The sequence below is a fragment of the Vitis riparia genome, chromosome 10, assembly GCF_004353265.1.
Source record: "Vitis riparia cultivar Riparia Gloire de Montpellier isolate 1030 chromosome 10, EGFV_Vit.rip_1.0, whole genome shotgun sequence".
Lineage (NCBI taxonomy): Eukaryota > Viridiplantae > Streptophyta > Magnoliopsida > Vitales > Vitaceae > Vitis > Vitis riparia.
Window position 1 is genome coordinate 16105308 of NC_048440.1, and position 21379 is coordinate 16126686.

General features: G+C 34.7%; 3 protein-coding genes across 7 annotated transcripts; 2 read left to right on the plus strand and 1 right to left on the minus strand.

Annotated features, from left to right (window-relative positions):
* The first annotated feature begins 7629 nt into the window (after window positions 1–7629).
* Window positions 7630–10754, plus strand: LOC117923794 (heat stress transcription factor A-4a). Of its 5 annotated transcripts, none has more exons than XM_034842245.1 (3): window positions 7630–8215; window positions 8353–9009; window positions 9404–10754. In XM_034842245.1, the coding sequence occupies exons 2-3, from the start codon at window positions 8794–8796 to the stop codon at window positions 10532–10534; spliced, it is 1347 nt and encodes a 448-aa protein (XP_034698136.1). In that variant the 5' UTR covers window positions 7630–8215; window positions 8353–8793; the 3' UTR covers window positions 10535–10754. The 5 variants fall into 5 exon arrangements, with proteins under 5 accessions (XP_034698136.1, XP_034698137.1, XP_034698139.1 ...); XM_034842246.1 differs by having other exon boundaries at window positions 7630–8108; XM_034842248.1 differs by having other exon boundaries at window positions 7630–8108; window positions 8554–9009.
* Window positions 10755–15380: 4626 nt separating this feature from the next.
* Window positions 15381–17752, plus strand: LOC117923792 (pentatricopeptide repeat-containing protein At4g18840). Its single transcript, XM_034842242.1, has one exon. The coding sequence runs from the start codon at window positions 15817–15819 to the stop codon at window positions 17425–17427; it is 1611 nt and encodes a 536-aa protein (XP_034698133.1). The 5' UTR covers window positions 15381–15816; the 3' UTR covers window positions 17428–17752.
* A 339-nt stretch (window positions 17753–18091) lies between these two features.
* On the minus strand, window positions 18092–19712 carry LOC117924089 (transcription repressor OFP5). Its single transcript, XM_034842644.1, has one exon. The coding sequence runs from the start codon at window positions 19626–19628 to the stop codon at window positions 18294–18296; it is 1335 nt and encodes a 444-aa protein (XP_034698535.1). The 5' UTR covers window positions 19629–19712; the 3' UTR covers window positions 18092–18293.
* Between the last annotated feature and the right edge of the window lie 1667 nt (window positions 19713–21379).

The window sequence follows — 21379 nt, forward strand, 5'->3', positions numbered from 1 at the left end:
CAGTAAAAGTAAAAGTTTAATTTATCTTATCTCTTATAAATATATTAGAATTAAATAAATGAAAAAATAATATTTAGAAAAAATTAAATCAAAACTTTAAAACAAATAAAAAAGTACTTGTAAATTTACAACCATAAAGGGGTTAATAATGTTATAATCAAATTAACGTGTTTAATGGGTTAAAATCGTGTTAACAAGTTGTCCATATCAATTGGTACATAATTTGTTTAATGTATTTATTAAATGGGTTAAACTTATACATGTAATAAACATGTGGTGTTTGTGTTAAGTTATTCTAACATGATTATTAAATGGATCATGTTTTGATTGAATAAATATTAAGACCTTATTTGGTAATTATTTTTTAAAACAATTTTTGAAATATGTTCTCTAATATTTTGTAGAATAAAAATTTATTTGGGAACCTGTAATATTTTTAACTTGTTTTTAATATTTTTTTAATATGCTATAAAAATAATTTTTATACTTAGTGTTTTGTTTTTAATTATTTTACATGTTTGTATAATTATTTTTTAAAACAATTCTCAAAAAAATGAGTAAAAACAATTAAAAAATGTTTTTCGAAAACACTCTATTTTTTATTTTTAAGAACATAAAACATAAAACAGTTGTTTAGTAAATGTATTTCTTTTTTTTCTTTTTTTTTTGTTCTAAAGAACATAAAGTTGTTCTTGAAAATAGTTGTCAACTATGCCCTAAATATTTCTTACATCAACATAACATGACATGACTCATTGTCACTCCTGCATCTACTTATCTTCCTTACACAACATGGATATCACGTAATCAATTTTAGTATGTTCTAAAGTGATTCCCTCTAAGTTCATCAAAACCATGTTTACTCCAACTTCCCTCTTTATAGATGATACGTCAACTAATAATTACCAAAATTTGTCATCTTGGTTCACATTGTTTACCTTACCAATCTCGAGTGCAAAATCTACAAAGCGCACTTATGTTTTAAACCTCAATATCAAAATTTATCAATTCAACAAATCATCAAACCGTCTTCTTAGATAGATCCAAGTTCTAAAGCACCAAACAAATTGGTTATTCCATTAACACTACAATAACATTGACCAAAAAGTGAGTCCTCAACTTCCTAACTACCATAATCAATGTTGCAATTAGTTGCTTCGATGGCAACTTACTAGATTCAAACTTTGTGAACACCCTACTTACATAATGAAACTAAACTATGAATCGGGACTTGCTCACAAGTTGAAATCATGGAAAATCGTGATACTAACATAGACAAATGTAGTTTTGAGACAATTATGTTTATGAGGTAGCTCGATCTCATAAGGACTTGAAGGTATATATTTTGCATAATTGTGTTAAAAGAGTAAGGTTTTAAAATTACTATCAAGGATATGTGGACAATTTGTCCACAAAAAATGTGCAACATACCCTTAATATGGTTTTTTTAAAAAATAAAATGTAGAGACTTTAGTGTGATGTGTGAATGGTTGAGATGACAATATTAAAAATGAGAAGCCGTCCAAAACATGTCAAATTCTCAAATATGATCTATAATTTTAAAACTCAAAATCCCTAAAATCTCCAAATATCTTAAATTACCTTCAAATTAAATTTTTTTTACTACTATATATTTTAAAATTTTTGAATCTATGGTTTCTTTTAAATACATTTTCTTGTTAATTATTTAAAAAAAATAGAAAATAATAATTTGTAGAACTTAAAAAATAAAAATTCTTATATAAAAAATATAGACATGTTGCATATGCTTAAAATTTACTTTCAAGATTTTTAAAATTTGAGATAGCAAAATTTTTTTACACCGCAATGCTTTTAAATAGTTTTTTTAAGACCATTACATGTAATCTTTAAAAGTTTTTGTACTATATATGAAAGTTATTATTTTCTGTTTTCAAGTTTTATCTTAAAATTCAATAAAAAATTTAATTTTTTTATATTTAATAATCACATTAAAGATAAAAAAAAAATCAATTTTATTTCAAATGTTCATTTTTTTTCATTTTTAACTTTATGTTAAAAACAAAACCAATATACTATTTTTATATTTATTTAATTTTAAAAAAAAATTGAAAACAAAATTAACACTTTCATTTTTTATTGTCATTTATTAAAATGTTTCAAGTGCTCTAGAGAGAAAAATAAGTAAGTTATAGAAAAACATTCAATTCTTTCACAATTTTTTTAAATGAGTTATTTGTGTACACCTCTTATATAGTTAGTTCATTGGCTTTGTACCATTAATGCAATTGCCTTGAACAATTGTTTAAAATTCACATTTGTGTTCTTGGAAATCAAGACAAGTATTTAATCATGTTTTTAGTGGTTTGGTAGAAGGAATTCATAGAATGGTTGCTTTTGAAAAGGAAACCTTGTACATTTAATGGGGGTAGGGATTCAATACTCGAATATGCGGGTAGACAAACATGCATGAGAATCTGAGAGGAGTGTGTGAGGTGTCTATGTGTTTCTTAGAAGTGAGCAACCATTAGGCAAGGGAAAGAAGTAGGGAAGTTGATAGAAATTACTAAAATACTTTCAAAATAGGTTGTCTCATGGACCTCTTATAGTATTAGCTCAATGGCCTTGTACAATTAATGCAATTGTCTTGTACACAATTGTTCAAAATTCAAGTTCCTATTGGGTTGATGACAAAGATGAGATTGCAACGGTGACTAGTATCATCAGGATAATAAATCATACAATTGATAGAAAAATCTAATGCTATGGATTGTTGTGATTTTAAAATTCCTTTCCTTTGTTTATCAACACCCAAACAAAACAAAAAACAATGAATAGAACAAATAAGAAAATTCCTTCTCTTGCTCTTGCACTAATGTAGTCTAAATTTGAAGACTAGTCAAAATCAAAGACCACTAGGTGGGTTGAGATAATTTGCAGTAATTCTAATCAAGCTTGTAAGGGACAGAGATGGTGGAGGCTTGAATTTTGTAAGGATTGAAGTATGAGATAGTGGAAGTCATTAAGAAAGATGAGAGAAAGGGTTTCAAAAAGGAAATTATAGAGAACATGGGTTGAATAAGTAAGAGATAGTGTCATCCACATGGCATCAAATAAGGATATTTATGTTCCTCATATTTCATATTCTTACCAATAATTATTAGATTCATATGCCACTCTAACATAATTTCCTCTATAATTTTTTCCCTTACTTTAGAAAATAATAGTATAGGTGGAGAGGATAAGTAACTTTTTAGTTGTTAGAAGGAATCGCATTTTTTCGTCCACTCCACTTGTCTCCCCCACCAAAAACTCGTAAATAAGCATAAACAATTTGAACTCTTAGAGATGAACCTTCCCAAAGCTACAATTTGTCTAGTAAGCCTTTGGACCTCTTTCAAAGTCACCTGAATTTGGTTTACAATAAGCCCAAGGAGCTTTCCATTTTCAACTCCAAACGCACTTATATCGCTATTCAACTTCATCCCATATACCTCAACGTTACATCAAAACTTTCCCCAAAGTCCACACAGCGAGAGCCTTCTTTAGTTCTTTTAACGTGTCATCTATATATGTATCCATGATCCTTTCAAGTAGTTTTGAGCGAAGCAAGATTCAAGACACTAACACCATACTTCCATGGTTTTTTAATCCAAAAGGTATGAACAAATCATAGTAGCTCACTTTCTCCGTGATGAAAGTCGTCTTTCTATACGTCACCAAGGACCACCTTGATTCCTCATTTCCTCTTTGCCACCTGTAATTTTTATAAGCCCTTAGAACTAATATAGAATTACTTAAAAGCCCCTCTTAAAGCTGCACAATTACATTTCCTCCTGCTCGCCTAGTTGCCCAGCATCTCTCTACGATCCCTTCTCCAATAGGAAAGAAAATTTTTTACGACAAGTGGATGAAACTGTCTTCATATAGTGTTCTAACATTTTCCCAGACTGCTCAAAATATGGGATATATATATATATTTTATTATATTTGAAATATAAATTTTTATGTAGATTTTTTGGGTATTCATCCTCTCATCTTTAACGAACGAGTTTGAAATTTAAATAAATTGATGACGAATTTGACAGACTTGAAAATGGTTTAAGTTTTACCTTTTCGTTCTTCCTTTATTATATAAAAAATTAATATAATTTATTTTTTATTTTAAATATATATATATATATATATATATATATATATAGATATAATAAAGTATTTTTTAATAAAATTAAATGAACAAAAATAAGAATTATTTTGATCAAATAGAACGAGGAAGAGAGTTCGATCCTGATCCACCTGTTGCCATCCTAGGAGATAAGAGTGGGGCAGGTTCCCGTGATCGTCCACGCCCGAAGAAGTGGAAGCGAAACGAATGGACCGTGCGACGCGGACGCCAGGCTGGAAATGAATGAAATTAGAAAAAGGAAGAGTGGCGTCCGATTTTGGGTTGCATGAAAATATAAAGTAATTAATTTATTCTTGCAAGACAATGTGGATTCTGGAGTTTGATGGGGTGGCTTCCATCTTGGAGTTGGGCACTAATTGCGGTGACTTTTGACTTCTACTCGGTTGTGGACCCCATCCTCCTCAAACCTCCCCATGGAAATCCAATATCCGTTCAAACCTTGGTGGGGTCACGTGATGCCCGATATGCCGGCCACCCACGCTTCGCTTCCATTGATTTTTAGGAACTTATCATTCCTCTTTATTTTATTATTTTTTAATTCTTAACAGCGCTAATATTTCCAAAACCATGAAAATGGGCCTTTGTCTGGGCTTATTGTCCCGAAGGCCCAAATTCCTTTGTTACGTACATTTTGGCTTGGACTACTTTACTAATCCTAAATTTAATTTAATCCTTGAATCCATCTTTAATAATTTTATTAATTAATAATTATTTATTATCTACTTTCTTGGAAAAATAAAATATCAACATTTACTATAAATGTGTTGTGGAGGAGGTGGCAGAGCAGGATGAGAACACGTGTAGGGCGTAGGTTGCGCGGATGCGATGCAACGTATTTAAGGCGGGGAGCCGTCCCCTCCGCGAATAAAGACATGCAATGCAAAGTCAAGCATGCGGAGAGACCAAATTTTAGACATGCCAGATACCACCGAAGCACAAACCAGATACCACCGAAGCGCACACGTCACCCACCACCACTTCTACATTTCTTCCTCTAATTTTATTTGTCTCTTTTATTTTATTATTATTATTATTTTTATTCGCACACAATGAACAAGTAAAGTGATAGTTATTATTATTTAATATGGTGGATAAGGATTCTTGATGTTTTCCCTCTTCTTTTATTAATATTATATTATCATATCAATTCCCCCTTTTTAATCAATTAAAAATTCATCATCTTGTGACAATTAATCGTACTATTATTTATTACATTTGGTTATAAAAATCCCAAAAATTAAATATGAGAAAATTATTTTATTCAAACGATTCTTTCTATTTTTAATGTTTTTCTGAAATGGAATATAATTTAAAGATATTGTGATAATGGATTGTTTATTATGTTTGGTGAAATTTTAGAATTAAATATTATAGTTTTTCAAATCGTTCCAATTTTTCCTTAATAAAACATAAGTTTTCAACACGTTTTTAATTATTATATTTTTTTTCTAGTAAGACCAAATATGATAAAAAAAAAAATTAGTAGTTTTTTTCTTTCCATAAAGATGATGATATGAAAAAAAATAGTGAATTTTCTAGGGTTTAAAACTTATGGTTTATTTAGATATTATTTTTGAAAATATTTATCTATTATTTAAAATGAAAAATAATTTTCTAGCTTTAAAAACATTTTGATAATTTTTTCTCAAAATTGTTTTATAAAATTTGGTTAAAAAATAAGTTTAAGGTATGTTTGTAACTTGGGTAGATTGAATCCACAAAACGGGTGTTTGTGTTGGTATGAGCAATGTTTGAAAGAAGTAGGATCAACTTGAGTTAAAAAAATATTAGGGCTTGCCAAAATGGCCAACTAGATTAGGTAAATCAGGGGTGTTGAATCTTAAAACCTTTTTAAAAACAATAAACGAAAAAAAAAAAAAAAGAACAAAAAATAATAAGTCAAATAACAATTAAGGAAAGAATAAAGAGAGAAAATATGCAAACTCTTTTATTATGGTTGGGCAATTCACCTAGGGATGATATTAGAGGGGATATTTTGGAGAACTTACCATCTCTTATCCCTAATAGGATGAGTTTAGGAAAAATATAACAAGATTGATAATTTCTTTTTAAATCTGGAATTAATTTGGGTTTGAATTTATCCCATCCCATTTTTTATTATATATAATATTAAATAAAAAAAATAGTTTTAGTTGATTTTTTTTTTCATTTTCAACTTTTTTTTAACATATATAAAATATTACCTTTTATAAAAAGAAATTATAAATATTTATAATATTTATTAATTTATATTATATTCATTTTAAATATCATTTTAAAGTGGGGCGAGTATGAGAATTTTCTATACCCAACCCCATTTAATTTGTTGTTTGAGTTGGGTATCAAACTTATTTTGTTATCTTTAAACCCGTTTATGTTCACTTTCTTTAAGTTCCCATACAGAGTTTTATTATCACCAAGACTTTAAAGATCAAAGTCTTCAACCATTTTACACTTGAATCGTCAAGTTCCAATAGACATTCATAATCTTTTAAGTGTATAATTGACTTTAAGTTTATTCCTTCATAATGAGTAGATGATAAATGAATTTAGTACTTTCAATTTTAGTGTGTACACTTTAAGTTTGTTCCTTCATAATGAGTAAATGATATGAATTTAGTACTTTCGATCTTAGGATGGATTTTAGTGTGTACTAAAAAACATGTAAGTGCGGAATCAATGTATTTAAAAAGAAAAGTTGTGCATGCCGGAAAAAAGAAGAGTTGTGAAAGCAAGAAAAAAGAAGAGTTGTGAATGCGAGAAAAAAATGAGTTTTCAATTGAATGTTATTATTATCGCATCAATCAATGCGAAGATTCGATGTCAAATCAATAAATTGTGTATTTAGTACTTCCGATTTTAGGATGGATTTTAATGTGTACTAAAAAACATGTAAGTGCGGAATCAATATACTTAAAAAGAAAAGTTGCGAATGTAAGAAAAAAGAAGAGTTATGAAAGCAAGAAAAAAGAAGATTTATGAATGCGAGAAAACATGAGTTTTTCAATTTAATGTTATTATTATCGCATCAATAAATGCAGAGATTCGATGCCAAATCAATAAATTGTGTTTTAATATGATGATTTTTTTATAGTATGTTAAATTATTATTTTGTTTCATAACTTATAACAACTTATTATAATTTATAAGAATAAAATTATTTACGAGTTTGATGCAAAGTTAAAAATCTCCAACTCAGTTTTATGTTAGATTTAACTTAGAAGGAACACAATGATGCGTAGAAATTAAAAATAATTTATTTTTAAAATTTCTAATTAAATGACGGTCATTATTATATTTAAAAAAAATTGGAGAAATTTGAATAATTAAATTCATGAAATTGTGGACAAGGGCAGTTGCTTGGCCAAAAATTCAGACAGAGTCAGCAAAACGGTGCCGTTGCGGTCAATGGAGGGAGCTAAATCATTGAGTCGATGATAAACATATGGGATGACGATGCAGGGTCATAGAATATTATACTGATTTCTCTCAGCATAAAACCCAAGAAAACCCTTCACACGATCCAAGAATTAACTGCCGAAAATTGAAAAACCAGACAAACCAATACGCGCTTGTCTGAAACTTCACTGTCTCTCTGAGGTAAAAGCTCAACTTCTCTTACCACATCGTTCCTTGTGCTGCAAGTATTACACCATTTCACCGTATCTTTTATGCCGACTTTTCCGAGATGTTGTCTTTAAAAAAATGATTGGAAATTTCAACTGATCGAATAGAAAAATTGAAGTGTTTGTGTTAGAAATTAGAATAAATGCAAGAATTGTTGCGGAGCAGAGCTGACTCATTGGGTTTGGGACTGCCTTTTTCAGGTGGGTTCTGTTTGTTTAGAGTGAAATTTGGAGGGGTTCCTGAGGTTCTGGATTTTGAATGCAAGAATTGTTGAGGGGCAGAGCTGACTGATTGGGTTTGGGACTGCCTTTTTCAGGTGGGTTCTGTTTGTTTAGAGTGAAATTGGAGGTGCCCGAGGTTCTGGATTTTGATTTGGAATGGTTTCTGAGAAATTTGGTAATGTTAACAAGTTAATAGAATAAGGTAAGGTGATTGGTTATGATCCGATGGTAAAAGGGTTTGCTTTTATTTGGATTTGGAAGAATTGAGGGTGAGAATTTGCGGGTATCTAATAGGATTTTTTTTTTTTTGTTTTTTTGTGGTTTATTTTGAACTTGTAGGGAGTTTGGAATTTGGGTTTTCTGGGATCGTACGAGGGGTTGAGTTCTATCGGGTTTAGACAATTTTTTATTATCGGATCCCTGTATATATTTTGATTTTTGATGCTAGACGGAGTTCGAGGAGTTGAAATTTTGATTCCTGGTGGGTTATAGTCTTGCACTTTGAAATATAAGGAACTAGAGTGTTCAATTTTGTTTCAGGCCTGGAATTTGGAACTTCACGAGAAATCTTGTGGTGCAATCTGATAGTCAATGTGTTAATTGGATTTGAAGGACGGATGTGCAGGTTGAAGGGTTTGGTAATTAATCAGTGTACTCTAAATATATAGGGAGCTTGGAGATTTTGGTGCTCTGGGAGGGCTTCAGATTTCATTGTTGGGTTGATGGTTAAGTTCTGGGTTTTGAATTTTGGGGGCTTTGTTTTACGGGTTTAAATTAAAGATGGATGAATCTCCAGGCAGTTCAAATTCACCACCTCCATTTCTTACTAAAACATATGAAATGGTGGATGATCCTACTACAGATTCAATTGTCTCTTGGAGTCAGACTAATAAAAGCTTCATCGTGTGGAATCCAGAAGATTTTTCAAGGGATTTGCTGCCGCGGTTCTTCAAGCACAATAACTTCTCCAGCTTTATCAGGCAGCTCAATACATATGTAAGGCCACAGATTATTTTTTATTGGGAATTTTACGTTATTGTTTATTTTGTGGCTCTATATTGCATTTCGGAAGAGTAGATTCTGAAATTATATTGGGAAATCCCCATTTCCTGTTCTTGGTGGTGATAGAAAATTGCTTCCTTTTCAATTTTGGGATGTGATTTTCCAGGAAATGGGGGTAAAACATCCAGCTTGATTGAGCTCATGTAGTGAAAATTGTTCAATAATATAGCTTACTAATCTTACTATCTCAATGATGAGCCATCATCTATAGTGCATAGAGACATTTCTTTCCCAATTTTGTCTTCCACTGAATCAAATGAACCCCACTGTATGTCTTTGCTGCTGAATTCTAACATTTGTATATATTTGTTTCTGCTTCCTTAACCAGGGCTTTAGAAAAATTGATTCTGAGCAGTGGGCATTTGCAAATGAGGATTTTATCAGAGGTCAGCCACACCTTCTGAGGAACATCCATAGACGCAAGCCAGTTCATAGCCATTCCATACAGAATCAAAAAGGACAAGGAACTTCTTGTCCATTATCTGAATCTGACAGAGAGGGTTATCGGGCTGACATTGAAAGGCTGAAACATGATAAAGGGGCACTTCTTTTGGAGTTACAGAGGCATAAAGAAGACAGGCAAGGACTTGAGTTGCAAATGCAGCATCTAAAGGATCGCTTACAACATATGGAACAACGTCAGCAAACTGTGATATCTTACTTGTCTCAAATGTTGCAGAAACCAGGGCTTGCCTTATCTTTCCTACCGTCAATGGAAACCCATAACAGAAAGAGAAGGTTGCTGACAAGTAATTGTTTCTATGATGAATCTGATGTTGAAGAGAATCGCATAGCAACTTCCCATACAGTGAACACAGAAAAGCTTGATGCTACTTATGTTTTGGAGCTGGTGGAGTTTTTGGAGTCATCCCTAACTTCTTGGGAGGATATTCTCGATGAATTTCGTCCGACTTCTGGTGAAGAGGTAATATATGGTGTTGGGGTGCCTGCACAGCCTTTTGCAGTTGTTCTTACTGAAATTGATGCATCATCTGGGGATGCAGACATAAATTTGCAACAGCAATCACCTAGGTTAAATCTGTCTTCTAATTGTTCAAGGGACGTTAATTCATCCGTGGAGTTGGATGAATCTATGAGTTGTGCAGAAAGTCCAGGTATATCTTATATTCAACTTAATATTGATACTAGGTCTAAATCTACTGGGATTGACATGAATTGCAAGCCCGCTGCTACTGCTCCTGAGGTTACTACCTTAAAAGAACAAGTAGTTGGAGCTGCATCTCCTGTTCCAACTGGGGTCAACGACGTATTCTGGGAACAGTTCTTCACTGAGAATCCTGGTTCATCAGCAGAGGAAGTTCAGTTAGAAAGAAAGGATGATGAAAGCAGGAAGAATGAAGGGAAGCCTGGTGATCATGGCAGGTTTTGGTGGAATGCAAGGAGTGCAAATAAGCTTGCAGATCAAATGGGACAGCTTACCCCAGCAGAGAGAACTTGATGTTAGTCAATTCTTTTTCAAGTTTTGATGCATCAATAGTTTGGTGTAATAAATTAGGCACATTTGATTTTTGATCTGGCAGTGAATAGACATGTTATTTGAGTTATCTTTTCTGTACACATGATCTTATGTAGGATGGTGTCTCCATCATTTATCAACTTTTTGGCTCTTTCATGATTTCAACTATCTTATATGGCTTTTTCAGGCTCCTTCAATTGAATTCTTGATCAGATATCATAACAGTAGCATTTTACTGTAACATTAATATATGCTCAAATTCTTTTCATGACTTCTTTCCTATTTCCATAGCATGTTCACACTATAATATAGCACATGCAGGCCTACACAAAACATTGGCATTGTGAAACTAGAAGCATCAACTAATTCTCACACTATACAGAGTTCTAACCTTAATTTCACCCACCTGTTCCCTTCCTGTAATGTGTTCAATCCAAAATTCCACTCTTATATTTTACAGTTACTCCCTTATCTGGCATTGCTCTTGCAAAAATGTCTCCTCATCACCCCACTCAATCCCTAAATAAATCTATGTATGTCCCCTTCCTCAACATAATTAAAAAAAAAAAAAAAAAAGGAAAAAAAGAAAAGAAAAAAAGACTGATACGGTTGAACTGAAACTGTAGAGTTGCTAAATGAACTTACCCAGACATCTCTTCATTACTGACAGGTTCCTTGCAATTACTAATGCATCAAGCTAGCTGTTTTAAGTTTCTTGATTACATTTTCTTATTTTATGCACCATATGTAGTTTGGGCTTTAATTATGGCATCAGTTGTACATTGACATCAGCTTTTGCTCAGGAGTGTGAGGCTTTTTAGATACTGGGAGGGAAATGTTAGTTTTAAGGTATCTTGAGACTGGTAAAGGTATTCATTGAGTTTTAAGTTTTTAACCCTGTGATAAATTAATTATGGCACTTTAAAGTGTCTATTTTTCTCTTCATTTGTTGAGTTAAATGATTACTGGAATTTTTATTTTTATTTTATTGTATTTTTTACTGAAAAGATTTTGGGTATTGTTGGCTTATGTCCTGTCTCTGAATTGTGCTCAAACCTGGATGCAATAATGAAAACTGGTTTCCAAGAGGCAATTGTGGAGAACTTTCATGCTGTTTGCTTTTGGTATGTTAGGATATTGTCCAGGCAGTGCCTTACTGAAACCAATGCTTTTGAGGCTCAGCTGCTCTTTGCTATTAGAGTCTGGAGGGTCCTGCTCCCCTTTTTTGAGAGAAGAAATGGTGGCAATATCATGAGGTTTGTTTTTTATTTTGAGAAGTTTGGACTATTTTTCTTTTTTTCTTTGAAAATTGATAATTAGTAGATACAAATAGAATTGATGGAGAAATTGGATTAACTTTCAGCGAAGAGGGTTCTGAGGTTTAAATATATCCATTATAAGAGTTGCATTGTGTAAGTACGCTATTTTTGGGGAAGTTTTAGTTTCTTTTGAAAAGTTATTCATAATTGTTTTTCTCCTTGAAGCCCCATGATGAATTGTGCAATATATTTTAACATGGTTTGGATGCTTACAAATTAAACCTATGACATCCCATTGGGGAATAACTGAGCATTAGAAGAGTTCAGCCGCTTGATTATTCTATTTTTCTCTTCCCATATTGCCTTTTTATTTTATTTTAATTTTTTTGTAACTCTACATTTTTATGTGTAGCAAGTGTTTGAACTTCTTTTCCCTATGTCTATATTGAGCCCTCTCTTTTTTCATTAAAGTTGAAATCAGTCCTAGTCCTACTGTATGCTCTGGATGGATGATTTATTTATTTATTATTATTATTATTATTTTGTGTGTCTATTTTTATTGATAAGTTAATCTTTGAGCTTTGTTTCCTTTGTTCCGTCTTTGTTTCTTGTTGGACAACCTATTTATTAAAAGCTTAAGTTGTTAGGATTTGAGCTCACAATGCATGTTGTGTTCTAACATCCTCGTGTGGCAAATAAATCACTTTTTTTTTTTTTTTTTTTCTTTTGTAAGGAACCTAGATTACTCTGTTCCCTTACCTTGAATCTTGTAGGGTGCATGCTATCTATTCCTATATTCTTTAGATCTAACATAGCAAAAAACAATGACTATAAAACCATATTAGAACTTAGATCTAGAGATATATTTGAGATCTAGATGTTCTCATATCGATTCCTTATAGTGAAGAGCATAATCGAATGTTGTGATAGTCGCTAGAGATCTTGCAAACCACTAATCTTCCTTTTGATGACTCCTCCATGGGTTTAGGAATTGAGATGTTGGAAATTTCTAAAGTGGAGGTTAGGGTTCTATCTCTTTGGACTTAAAGGAGAGAGTAACAAAAGTATGAAGTCCTAACCCCTAAAGGGTTATTTATAGGCTTCCCATTGAACTTAAATGACTTGAGTCCACCTTAGGCATCGGTCACTTAATCTAGCCCAATAAAGGTCATAATTGATTAATTAATGCTACAAGGTTCCAATTAATCAATTAGCCTAGTTCGGAGATATCATTCACTAACTCTTGTGCAATCTTATGTGTTTACCAAAACACCCTTTTGCACATAAGTGAGCCAAGAACCAATTCAATCCTCATAAACCATGTCATCAAGGTATATGAGTTCAAGTGAGGACCATTGGGACTCATAGTACAGTATTGGCTCCCTCAGAATCCAATTCTGAAATCGATTCAACATCCCACTATAGAGAGTCAACTACATTCCAATATCTTATGTATATTGTAATGAGATACTAAGCGTCTGGATTTGTGACATGTTATCCACTATATATGGTCTTTTCATAAATTGGTGTCCAAAATCTAACAAGATAAAAGCTATCAACCTCTCAAAATTATCTCTACTATTATTGAGTTACAAATCCTTCTATTATGTGATCAAATGGTATATTTTAACTCACTAAGAGCATATGTTGAATTCCACTAAATGAGTTACTGCGACGCCACAAATTTCATGATTACATGTTCTTAAGATCATCTAAAGGAACACATTGTCTCAAAGTCCATGAGATATCATAATGCCTTTATTAAGAATACCCGTTGCTACCAACTTCCATCAATAGTGACTTAATCCATAGGGAATATATGATCATTTTAGGATCTAATCTGTAAGTCAAAGTCACTACAAACTTAGGCATAAGTTCAATATTTTCTCAAGGTTAAGAAACAATACAGTATAAGAACTTGGTGAAGTCATGACTATCTGATAGTCTTACATTATGACTCATCGTAGGTTTGCTCGATGTGTAACTGTACATACTTGTGCACTCACCATTGGAACCTCATTTTAATAGCCTAGATCAGTCATTCCTCAAATTAGGAGGTGGTACATTACGACCTCAAATGGATTGCCTAAGTTCACAAACTGACTATGAACAAATCATCTAATTGTAAGAAGTCTATAACTTGGATCTTTCGTATAACTCGTAATCCATTCAAGTCATATACAATGCAAGAGATGTTAGGTAAGAATGTCCATAAAGTATAATGCATAGAATAATGATAGATAAAAGTGAAACTGGAATATCATTAAATTAATAACAAATATCAAATCTATTACAACATATTATGTTTTTGAAAGTTTAATCCTAACATTTTTTTGTGATCATAGATAGTTAGAAAAATAATGGGAGGAGGACTTGAACTTAGGATCCTCCAGTTAACCAAAGCTCTTATATTATGTTAAACAACAAATTTTCTATGATTGATGTCCAACATCAGAACCTCGTTTAGAAGGAGGTCATGAGTTCAAACCTCAACACATATACAAGCCTAAAGGAGGATATCATAATTTACTTCTGCAAGTGAGGGAGGGTGTTAGAAAGCATAATATACCTTGTGGGCCTAAATCCTAATAGCTTAAGCTTTTATACAAATTTGTTGCTCAGCATTTCTTGTTACTTTTTTCATTGTAGGCTTTGTGAATGCTTGTCCCTAACAGCTATTCTCTCAAGGAGTTCTATTTACTTATCCTATTTCCGTTATTTGCTTTGCTTCCACTAGTGAACCTCAGTTGCCAACGTTGGCTTGTTGACTCCAAGCTATTAATTATTTCTATTTATTCTTCAGATGCTCAATGAGAACAAATTTAAAGTATTGTGTTTCGCATGGAACTTCTACTCATTTTTGAAGTATAATATGGAGCTAGTACAATAATCATGATAAATAGGAACATGAGCTTGTCTTTGAAATCTTAGGAGATAAGCATTGGAAAGCTCATTTAATTGCCTAATGTGTAGGGATCCATTCAATTTTCGTGGTTCATTTTGGCACCCCAAAAAGGTACTAGGACATGCACAGACAATCCAAATAGCTCAAATGAAAACCATAATTTAAATAATCTGGATAAGATTATGTGCTTTTCTTTGTCTCTTAAATGAGGACAAAATATAGAGATGACATTCTGATCTTGTTATGACTGGTGCATCTAAATCCTGGTCACATGACTCACATCTACCATTCCAGACCAGCACCTTTACTATATGATCATGGCCCTTTCAAAGCTGCCTCCTTCCGAGGTGCATGTAATACTATCTTCTCTTTCATTCCATGCAATAATATCCGTTTCTTCTTTGCTAATGTTTCCTTTCAAGCCTAAGAAAATGCTCTACCTAATACAACAAATGGATGAAGGTTCTCAGGTGTAGTATCTGTTTGTTCAATGTGTTGTTAGTTCATGGTGATCTCTTCAAGCCATAAAAAATTTTCACTTTTCTAGAACTGTTGCTTAAGCTTTCCTGATGTATGAAACTAGCTAAGCAAATGCAATTTCAGACTAGTAGAAGCTGCACAAAGAAGAGAAAATTGTTTTGGTTGGGGCTTGTTGTTGTTCTTCGTCTTCTTCTTTCCAATAGGGCCTTGGCTACAGCTCAGAGAGTCTTTCATTTTCAATCCTTTTGATTGAGGAAAAATTGCGTGCATATGTTTTGGCAGAGGTAGATCTTAAATGAGCTTGAGTTATCAGGGGACCCTACTGGTTATTTTATATATACATATGCCTTCACTGGGACTGCAAAGTCTTGAGTTCAGATTGGGAAATAAGCGTACTTTACCTTATACCATCCTGATAAAGAATCTAGTCAATTTCCATTCATCAGAAGCATATGCATAATCATGTTGTTTGCCATTGTGTTATGGTTACGGATTATAAAAGTATTCATCAAAATGTGAAACCTTGCCGCGCAGCCCGTTTGACACCCTGAGCCTATGGAAATAAGTTAAATAACTAATAATAAGTAGATGCTGTATTGAGACCGTTCACTTTAGTTATAATGTCTAGTAGCTTCCCTCCCCCTCCGATACTGTCATTCGCAGAGATGGCCACTTCCATCTCTGAACTCCACCAAGCCCATGCCCACATTCTCAAGTCCGGCCTCATCCACAGCACCTTCGCCGCAAGTCGACTCATTGCCTCCGTCTCCACCAACTCCCACGCTCAAGCCATTCCTTACGCTCATTCCATTTTCTCTCGCATTCCCAATCCCAACTCCTACATGTGGAATACCATTATCCGAGCTTATGCCAATAGCCCCACTCCAGAAGCTGCTCTCACCATCTTTCATCAAATGCTCCATGCTTCTGTTCTTCCTGATAAGTACACCTTTACGTTTGCGTTGAAGTCGTGTGGAAGTTTTTCTGGGGTTGAGGAAGGGCGACAGATTCACGGTCATGTTCTCAAGACTGGGCTTGGGGATGATTTATTTATTCAAAATACTTTAATTCATTTGTATGCGAGTTGTGGGTGTATTGAAGATGCGCGCCAGTTGCTTGATAGAATGCTGGAAAGGGATGTTGTTTCTTGGAACGCTTTGTTGAGTGCTTATGCAGAAAGGGGTTTGATGGAGTTGGCGTGTCATTTATTTGATGAAATGACTGAAAGAAATGTGGAGTCTTGGAATTTTATGATTTCTGGGTATGTGGGTGTAGGATTGCTTGAAGAAGCGCGGAGGGTTTTTGCTGAGACGCCGGTGAAGAATGTGGTTTCTTGGAATGCCATGATTACTGGTTATGCTCATGCCGGTCGTTTCAGTGAAGTTTTGGTGCTTTTTGAAGACATGCAACACGCAGGGGTGAAGCCTGATAATTGTACGCTTGTAAGTGTGTTATCTGCTTGTGCCCATGTTGGTGCTTTGAGCCAAGGGGAATGGGTTCATGCATATATTGACAAGAATGGGATCAGTATTGATGGTTTTGTTGCTACTGCTCTTGTGGATATGTATTCCAAATGTGGGAGCATTGAGAAGGCTTTGGAAGTTTTTAATAGTTGTTTGAGGAAGGATATTAGTACATGGAATTCAATAATTTCAGGATTAAGCATCCATGGATCTGGACAACATGCTTTAGAGATTTTCTCTGAGATGCTTGTGGAGGGTTTTAAACCCAATGAGGTTACCTTTGTATGTGTTCTATCTGCTTGCAGTCGTGCAGGCCTGCTGGATGAGGGGCGTGAGATGTTTAACCTCATGGTTCATGTTCATGGAATCCAACCAACCATTGAGCACTATGGCTGTATGGTGGATTTACTTGGCCGGGTTGGACTGTTAGAAGAGGCTGAAGAACTTGTACAAAAAATGCCACAAAAAGAAGCTTCTGTAGTATGGGAATCTCTTCTGGGAGCTTGCAGAAACCATGGTAATGTGGAATTGGCAGAGCGAGTTGCACAGAAGCTCTTAGAGTTGAGTCCTCAAGAAAGTTCTAGTTTTGTTCAGTTGTCAAATATGTATGCGTCTATGGGAAGATGGAAAGATGTTATGGAGGTGAGGCAGAAGATGAGGGCACAAGGAGTAAGAAAGGATCCAGGTTGTAGCATGATTGAAGTGGATGGAACTGTCTATGAGTTCTTAGCTGGTGAAGGATTGGTTTCTGGAAAGGACTTTACGTGAAGGATTCATTGTGGTATAATCAAGGAGATGATCAAGACTTTAGAGGGTCGCGCGCGTACTAACTGTTTTGCTTAGGAGAAGCAAGAAAAAAGTTACTTCTGCTGCATGATATCAGTTACACTAAGAGCTACACTTTCCAAGTAGAAAATGATCGTCATAACCAGAGACTGTAGGTGGTAGCCCTTTACTGTTGTTTATGTTCCTTGGAGAGTTGCAGTTTGGAAGAAGGCTTGTTAAAAAAGCGTGGTATTTAAAAAACCAATTATTTGGAAAGTAAAACAATGGGAATCCGGTGCTTCAATTAACCATAAATATAATTTCTGCAGAAGTTAGGAGTCTTTAAAACATAAAACAGGAAAAGAATAAACAATTTTGTGACTTTTCCTTTTGCATTTTTTACTAACCTTTAAAGGCATTGTGAAAAGGAATCCTTCTACAGGTGAGAGGAAAATTAAAGGGAGAAGAGAGTTTGTGGGCCTCATCCCAAACTACCTTGAAAATTCTCCCTCCACGAAGGTAAACCAAATAAAATCCTCCTCATTGCCTCTCTCAAATACAATAGATAAGCCCTCAACTTGACCTGGATTACTCATATTTCAATTTCCAAAATGATCAAATTAACTGCCCTTGTGAAATAGGTTTTATGACTTCATTGTTTTAGGAATCGCTTAATCGGTACATTGGTAGAACATCATCATCTAAGCATACACTCTATTTTGCATGAAATTAGAACAACAGAAATCTTCTCTTAAATAAGAGAACCTATTTTGATTCTTCTTTGGCAATAAGTCCTTCAGATTAATGAAAATTAGTGGCATAATACAAGAAAATTGAGAGTTAGGATTTGCAATATGTTTACAAGTTGGTCATTCATAGCAATGTTCATTCTGTAATTCAGGATCAAAATAAGCTCGGTTCAAGCCAAACCATACCTGCCGGAAGACCTTGATTATGAGGTCATGGTATTCATCTGAGTTCAATGTCAGATAACAAGCCAAGAGTTCCTCGAGTTCTTCTGGCTGGCTAATCCCTTTCTCCATGATCATTTCAATCATCGAATCTCTGAAGTCCTTCTGTGGGTCAAGGGAGCTTTTTACAACAGCAAAGCTTTCTATTTGTGTTCTTCCTCCAAGAATTCTCTCCTCAATCTTCTTCTTCATCTTCATTTTGGCCTTCATGTCTTCCAGGGCTTTTATTTTGCAAATTTCCACCTTGGAAGGTGTTCTTGGTGAGTGAACTCTGATTTTGCTCCTCTGTTTTGTTCTGCTCTGCAATTCCCTGCTTAGATGAATGGATTTTCTCTGGTTCTCACTCTTTGACATTAGTTCCTTGATGTCCATTTCTTTCAATTTTCTTTTTTCTTCTTTACTAGGTGCATCAGGTTCTTCCAAATTAAGAGAAGCAAATGTACAATCTTCTTCAATTGTTCCTAGATTCGAACTTCTTAAATTCATGGAAGTGGCATGGCGATGTTTCCTTGGATGAGAGGTTGTTAACTTGCTATGGTCTCCTTTAGTTTGAATTCTACTTACTGGTTCTGGTTTCAAGCTATGCTTTTCTACTGATTTTGTTGATTTCTTTGCTGCATCTAATTCATTCTCAAATTCTGACCACTTCTCTTTCAAAACCCTTCCGTTAGCTTTTCGTGATCTCCGCTCTTTCACAGTTTCCTGCCTGGGTGTCTTGAATTTTGTTTCCTGCCTTCCTTTTTCTCCTTTACGTGCACCATTCCCCAGCGAAATCTCTACGTCTCCATGCAATTCTCTCATCTTTCTTTCATCGGACACCATGTCACTGAACTTCTGGGACTCCCCTCTTTCCCCCACTTTTGTAGAACTGGATCTGCAGCTTCTGCAACTTGACAATGGAAGTTCAACCTCATCATCCGACTCATACAGAACAGACCTCAAAATACATCTATCTCTCCTTTTCATGACATCATCCTCCTCTCCAAACGATAATCTCCAAAAGCCATCATCTCCTCCGCCATAGAATCTACCGTCTCCACAACTAGCATGCTGCCATGAACTCCTAGAAGGCGAATTCTTCCTCCCTTTTGGCTTCGCTCTTTCGGGTTGAGGCCTAGAACTGCCCCCCATTAGCTTAAACTTAGAAAACCAGGAAACAGGAAAGACACGAGACATGGAAGAAGCCCGGGACGAGGAGGAAGGAGAAGAAGGTTTCTTTCTTCCCCACTTCATCGTTTGATAATTCTCTGGGTAAGAATTATCTGGTTTAAGGTTTGAAGAAAGCAGAGATAGGAGATAAAAGGGGAAGAGGTGATAAGAAGAGAATTGAATAGTAGAGGGGAAGTAGCAGTTAGAGGGACGGTTAGGCTGTTAATAGGAACGTGGGTTTCATATTGGGCTTGTGGCATTGTTTTCAAAAGAAAGGCCCGCCCTTAGATCCTGTGACCACTTTACCCACTTTTCGTTTTTCCTTGCTTTGCAGTGTGTTGAAGAGGTGCTGCAAGTGGGGTCCCTACAGCCCCTTTAGGCACAGTAACAACCTAGTTTATGAGACTCCCAAGCAAAGTGGTCCCCTTTGCCGCTGTCCCACTTCACTTTTCTTTCTTTCTTTTTTCTTTTTTGTGGAAATTTGACTCATTCAGTCATTTCACATAGCTTCGAGGCTTGAAATTGGAATGGGGTATTGGGTCTGTAGGCCTCTAGGGAGGACCTTTGGCCTTGTACTCCCTTTTCGGGTCTTTTTTTCCTTTTGTAAATAAAATGAGATAAGTCCCTTCTTTTGCTTTTGCTTTATTTATTTGGGTGTTAGAATGTGACCCTCTCTTTTAGTCGAAGTCTAGTTAGTGTCGAACACGGCTGCTAATTTGGTTGAATTTGATGGCCTTGTTCCAACTCGCATGCCCTCTAACGATTGGGTAGGCTTAGAATCAAGGTGTGGTCCTTGGACTCATAATAAATGTATCTCAACGACAAATAGTTAAGAGTTTTCCTTGGAGATTGTTTGTGAAAATACCCAAGAAAGCTTCTAAGTTGGGTCAAGTGTTTCTTCGTACAAGTGATAGGGAAAAAGGCCTTGATGGTCCTCAAAAGGAGTAAGTTTTTAAATATCTTTGTATATTTTTTCTTTTTCTCATTTTTTTAGGAATGGGGGCTTCTGATACATCAATTCCTCTATTAATGTTATTCCTTCCCCTCACCAACTTTCACAATTGATCATCTGATGAGATAGAAAGCTCTCTTGAGATGAATACAATAATTTTGATTGCGTGATCACCTATTTTGAAATTGTATGTAGTGGAAGCAAATTTATGAGCTGAAATGGTGAAGGCAGAATTTTTAATATTAAAAACTGAAGGAGGGTTATAACTTATAAGTAAGAAAACAACAAGAAAGTGCTGAAAACAAATTCCAGAAAGGGAAGTGACTAAGAAGAGGCCCTCCTAGCCCAGTGATGGTGACTTTGTGGGCGTTATGGCAAAGACTGCGACGAGTCTCCTTCAACTCAGCATGACCCAAAGATAGAAATGGCAGCAAACAAATGCTGGTGGGAAGTATTCAAGATTGGTTTACCTAGAGCTATGGTGTGGGTGGGATGCTCACAATTCGGCTGCCAAGAAGAGAAGAGACAAGGTATGGGTAACAAGGAGGAGGTTATTATTTGGGATTTCATGCCAACAGTGATATTCTGAGCATCTTCATTGGGTTAGGCATTCCCATTAACCTTGGCCATAAGTTGACTAATTTTGTTGCATATTATTCTATTTGCTTCTATAAATGACCTATTTCTATTTTTCATATGTAAATAGGTGGGGGAGAGGGGGATTTTAAGGCCTCTAGTTAATGCCCATCACCTATGACCTAATCTCAAATTCGAGAAAGAGACCTAAACTCAAATGAGAGAGAGAGAGAGAGAGAGAGGGAGGGGGGCGGCAATTTTAAGGCGTCTAGTTAGTGCCCATCACCTAAGACCTAATCTCAAATGA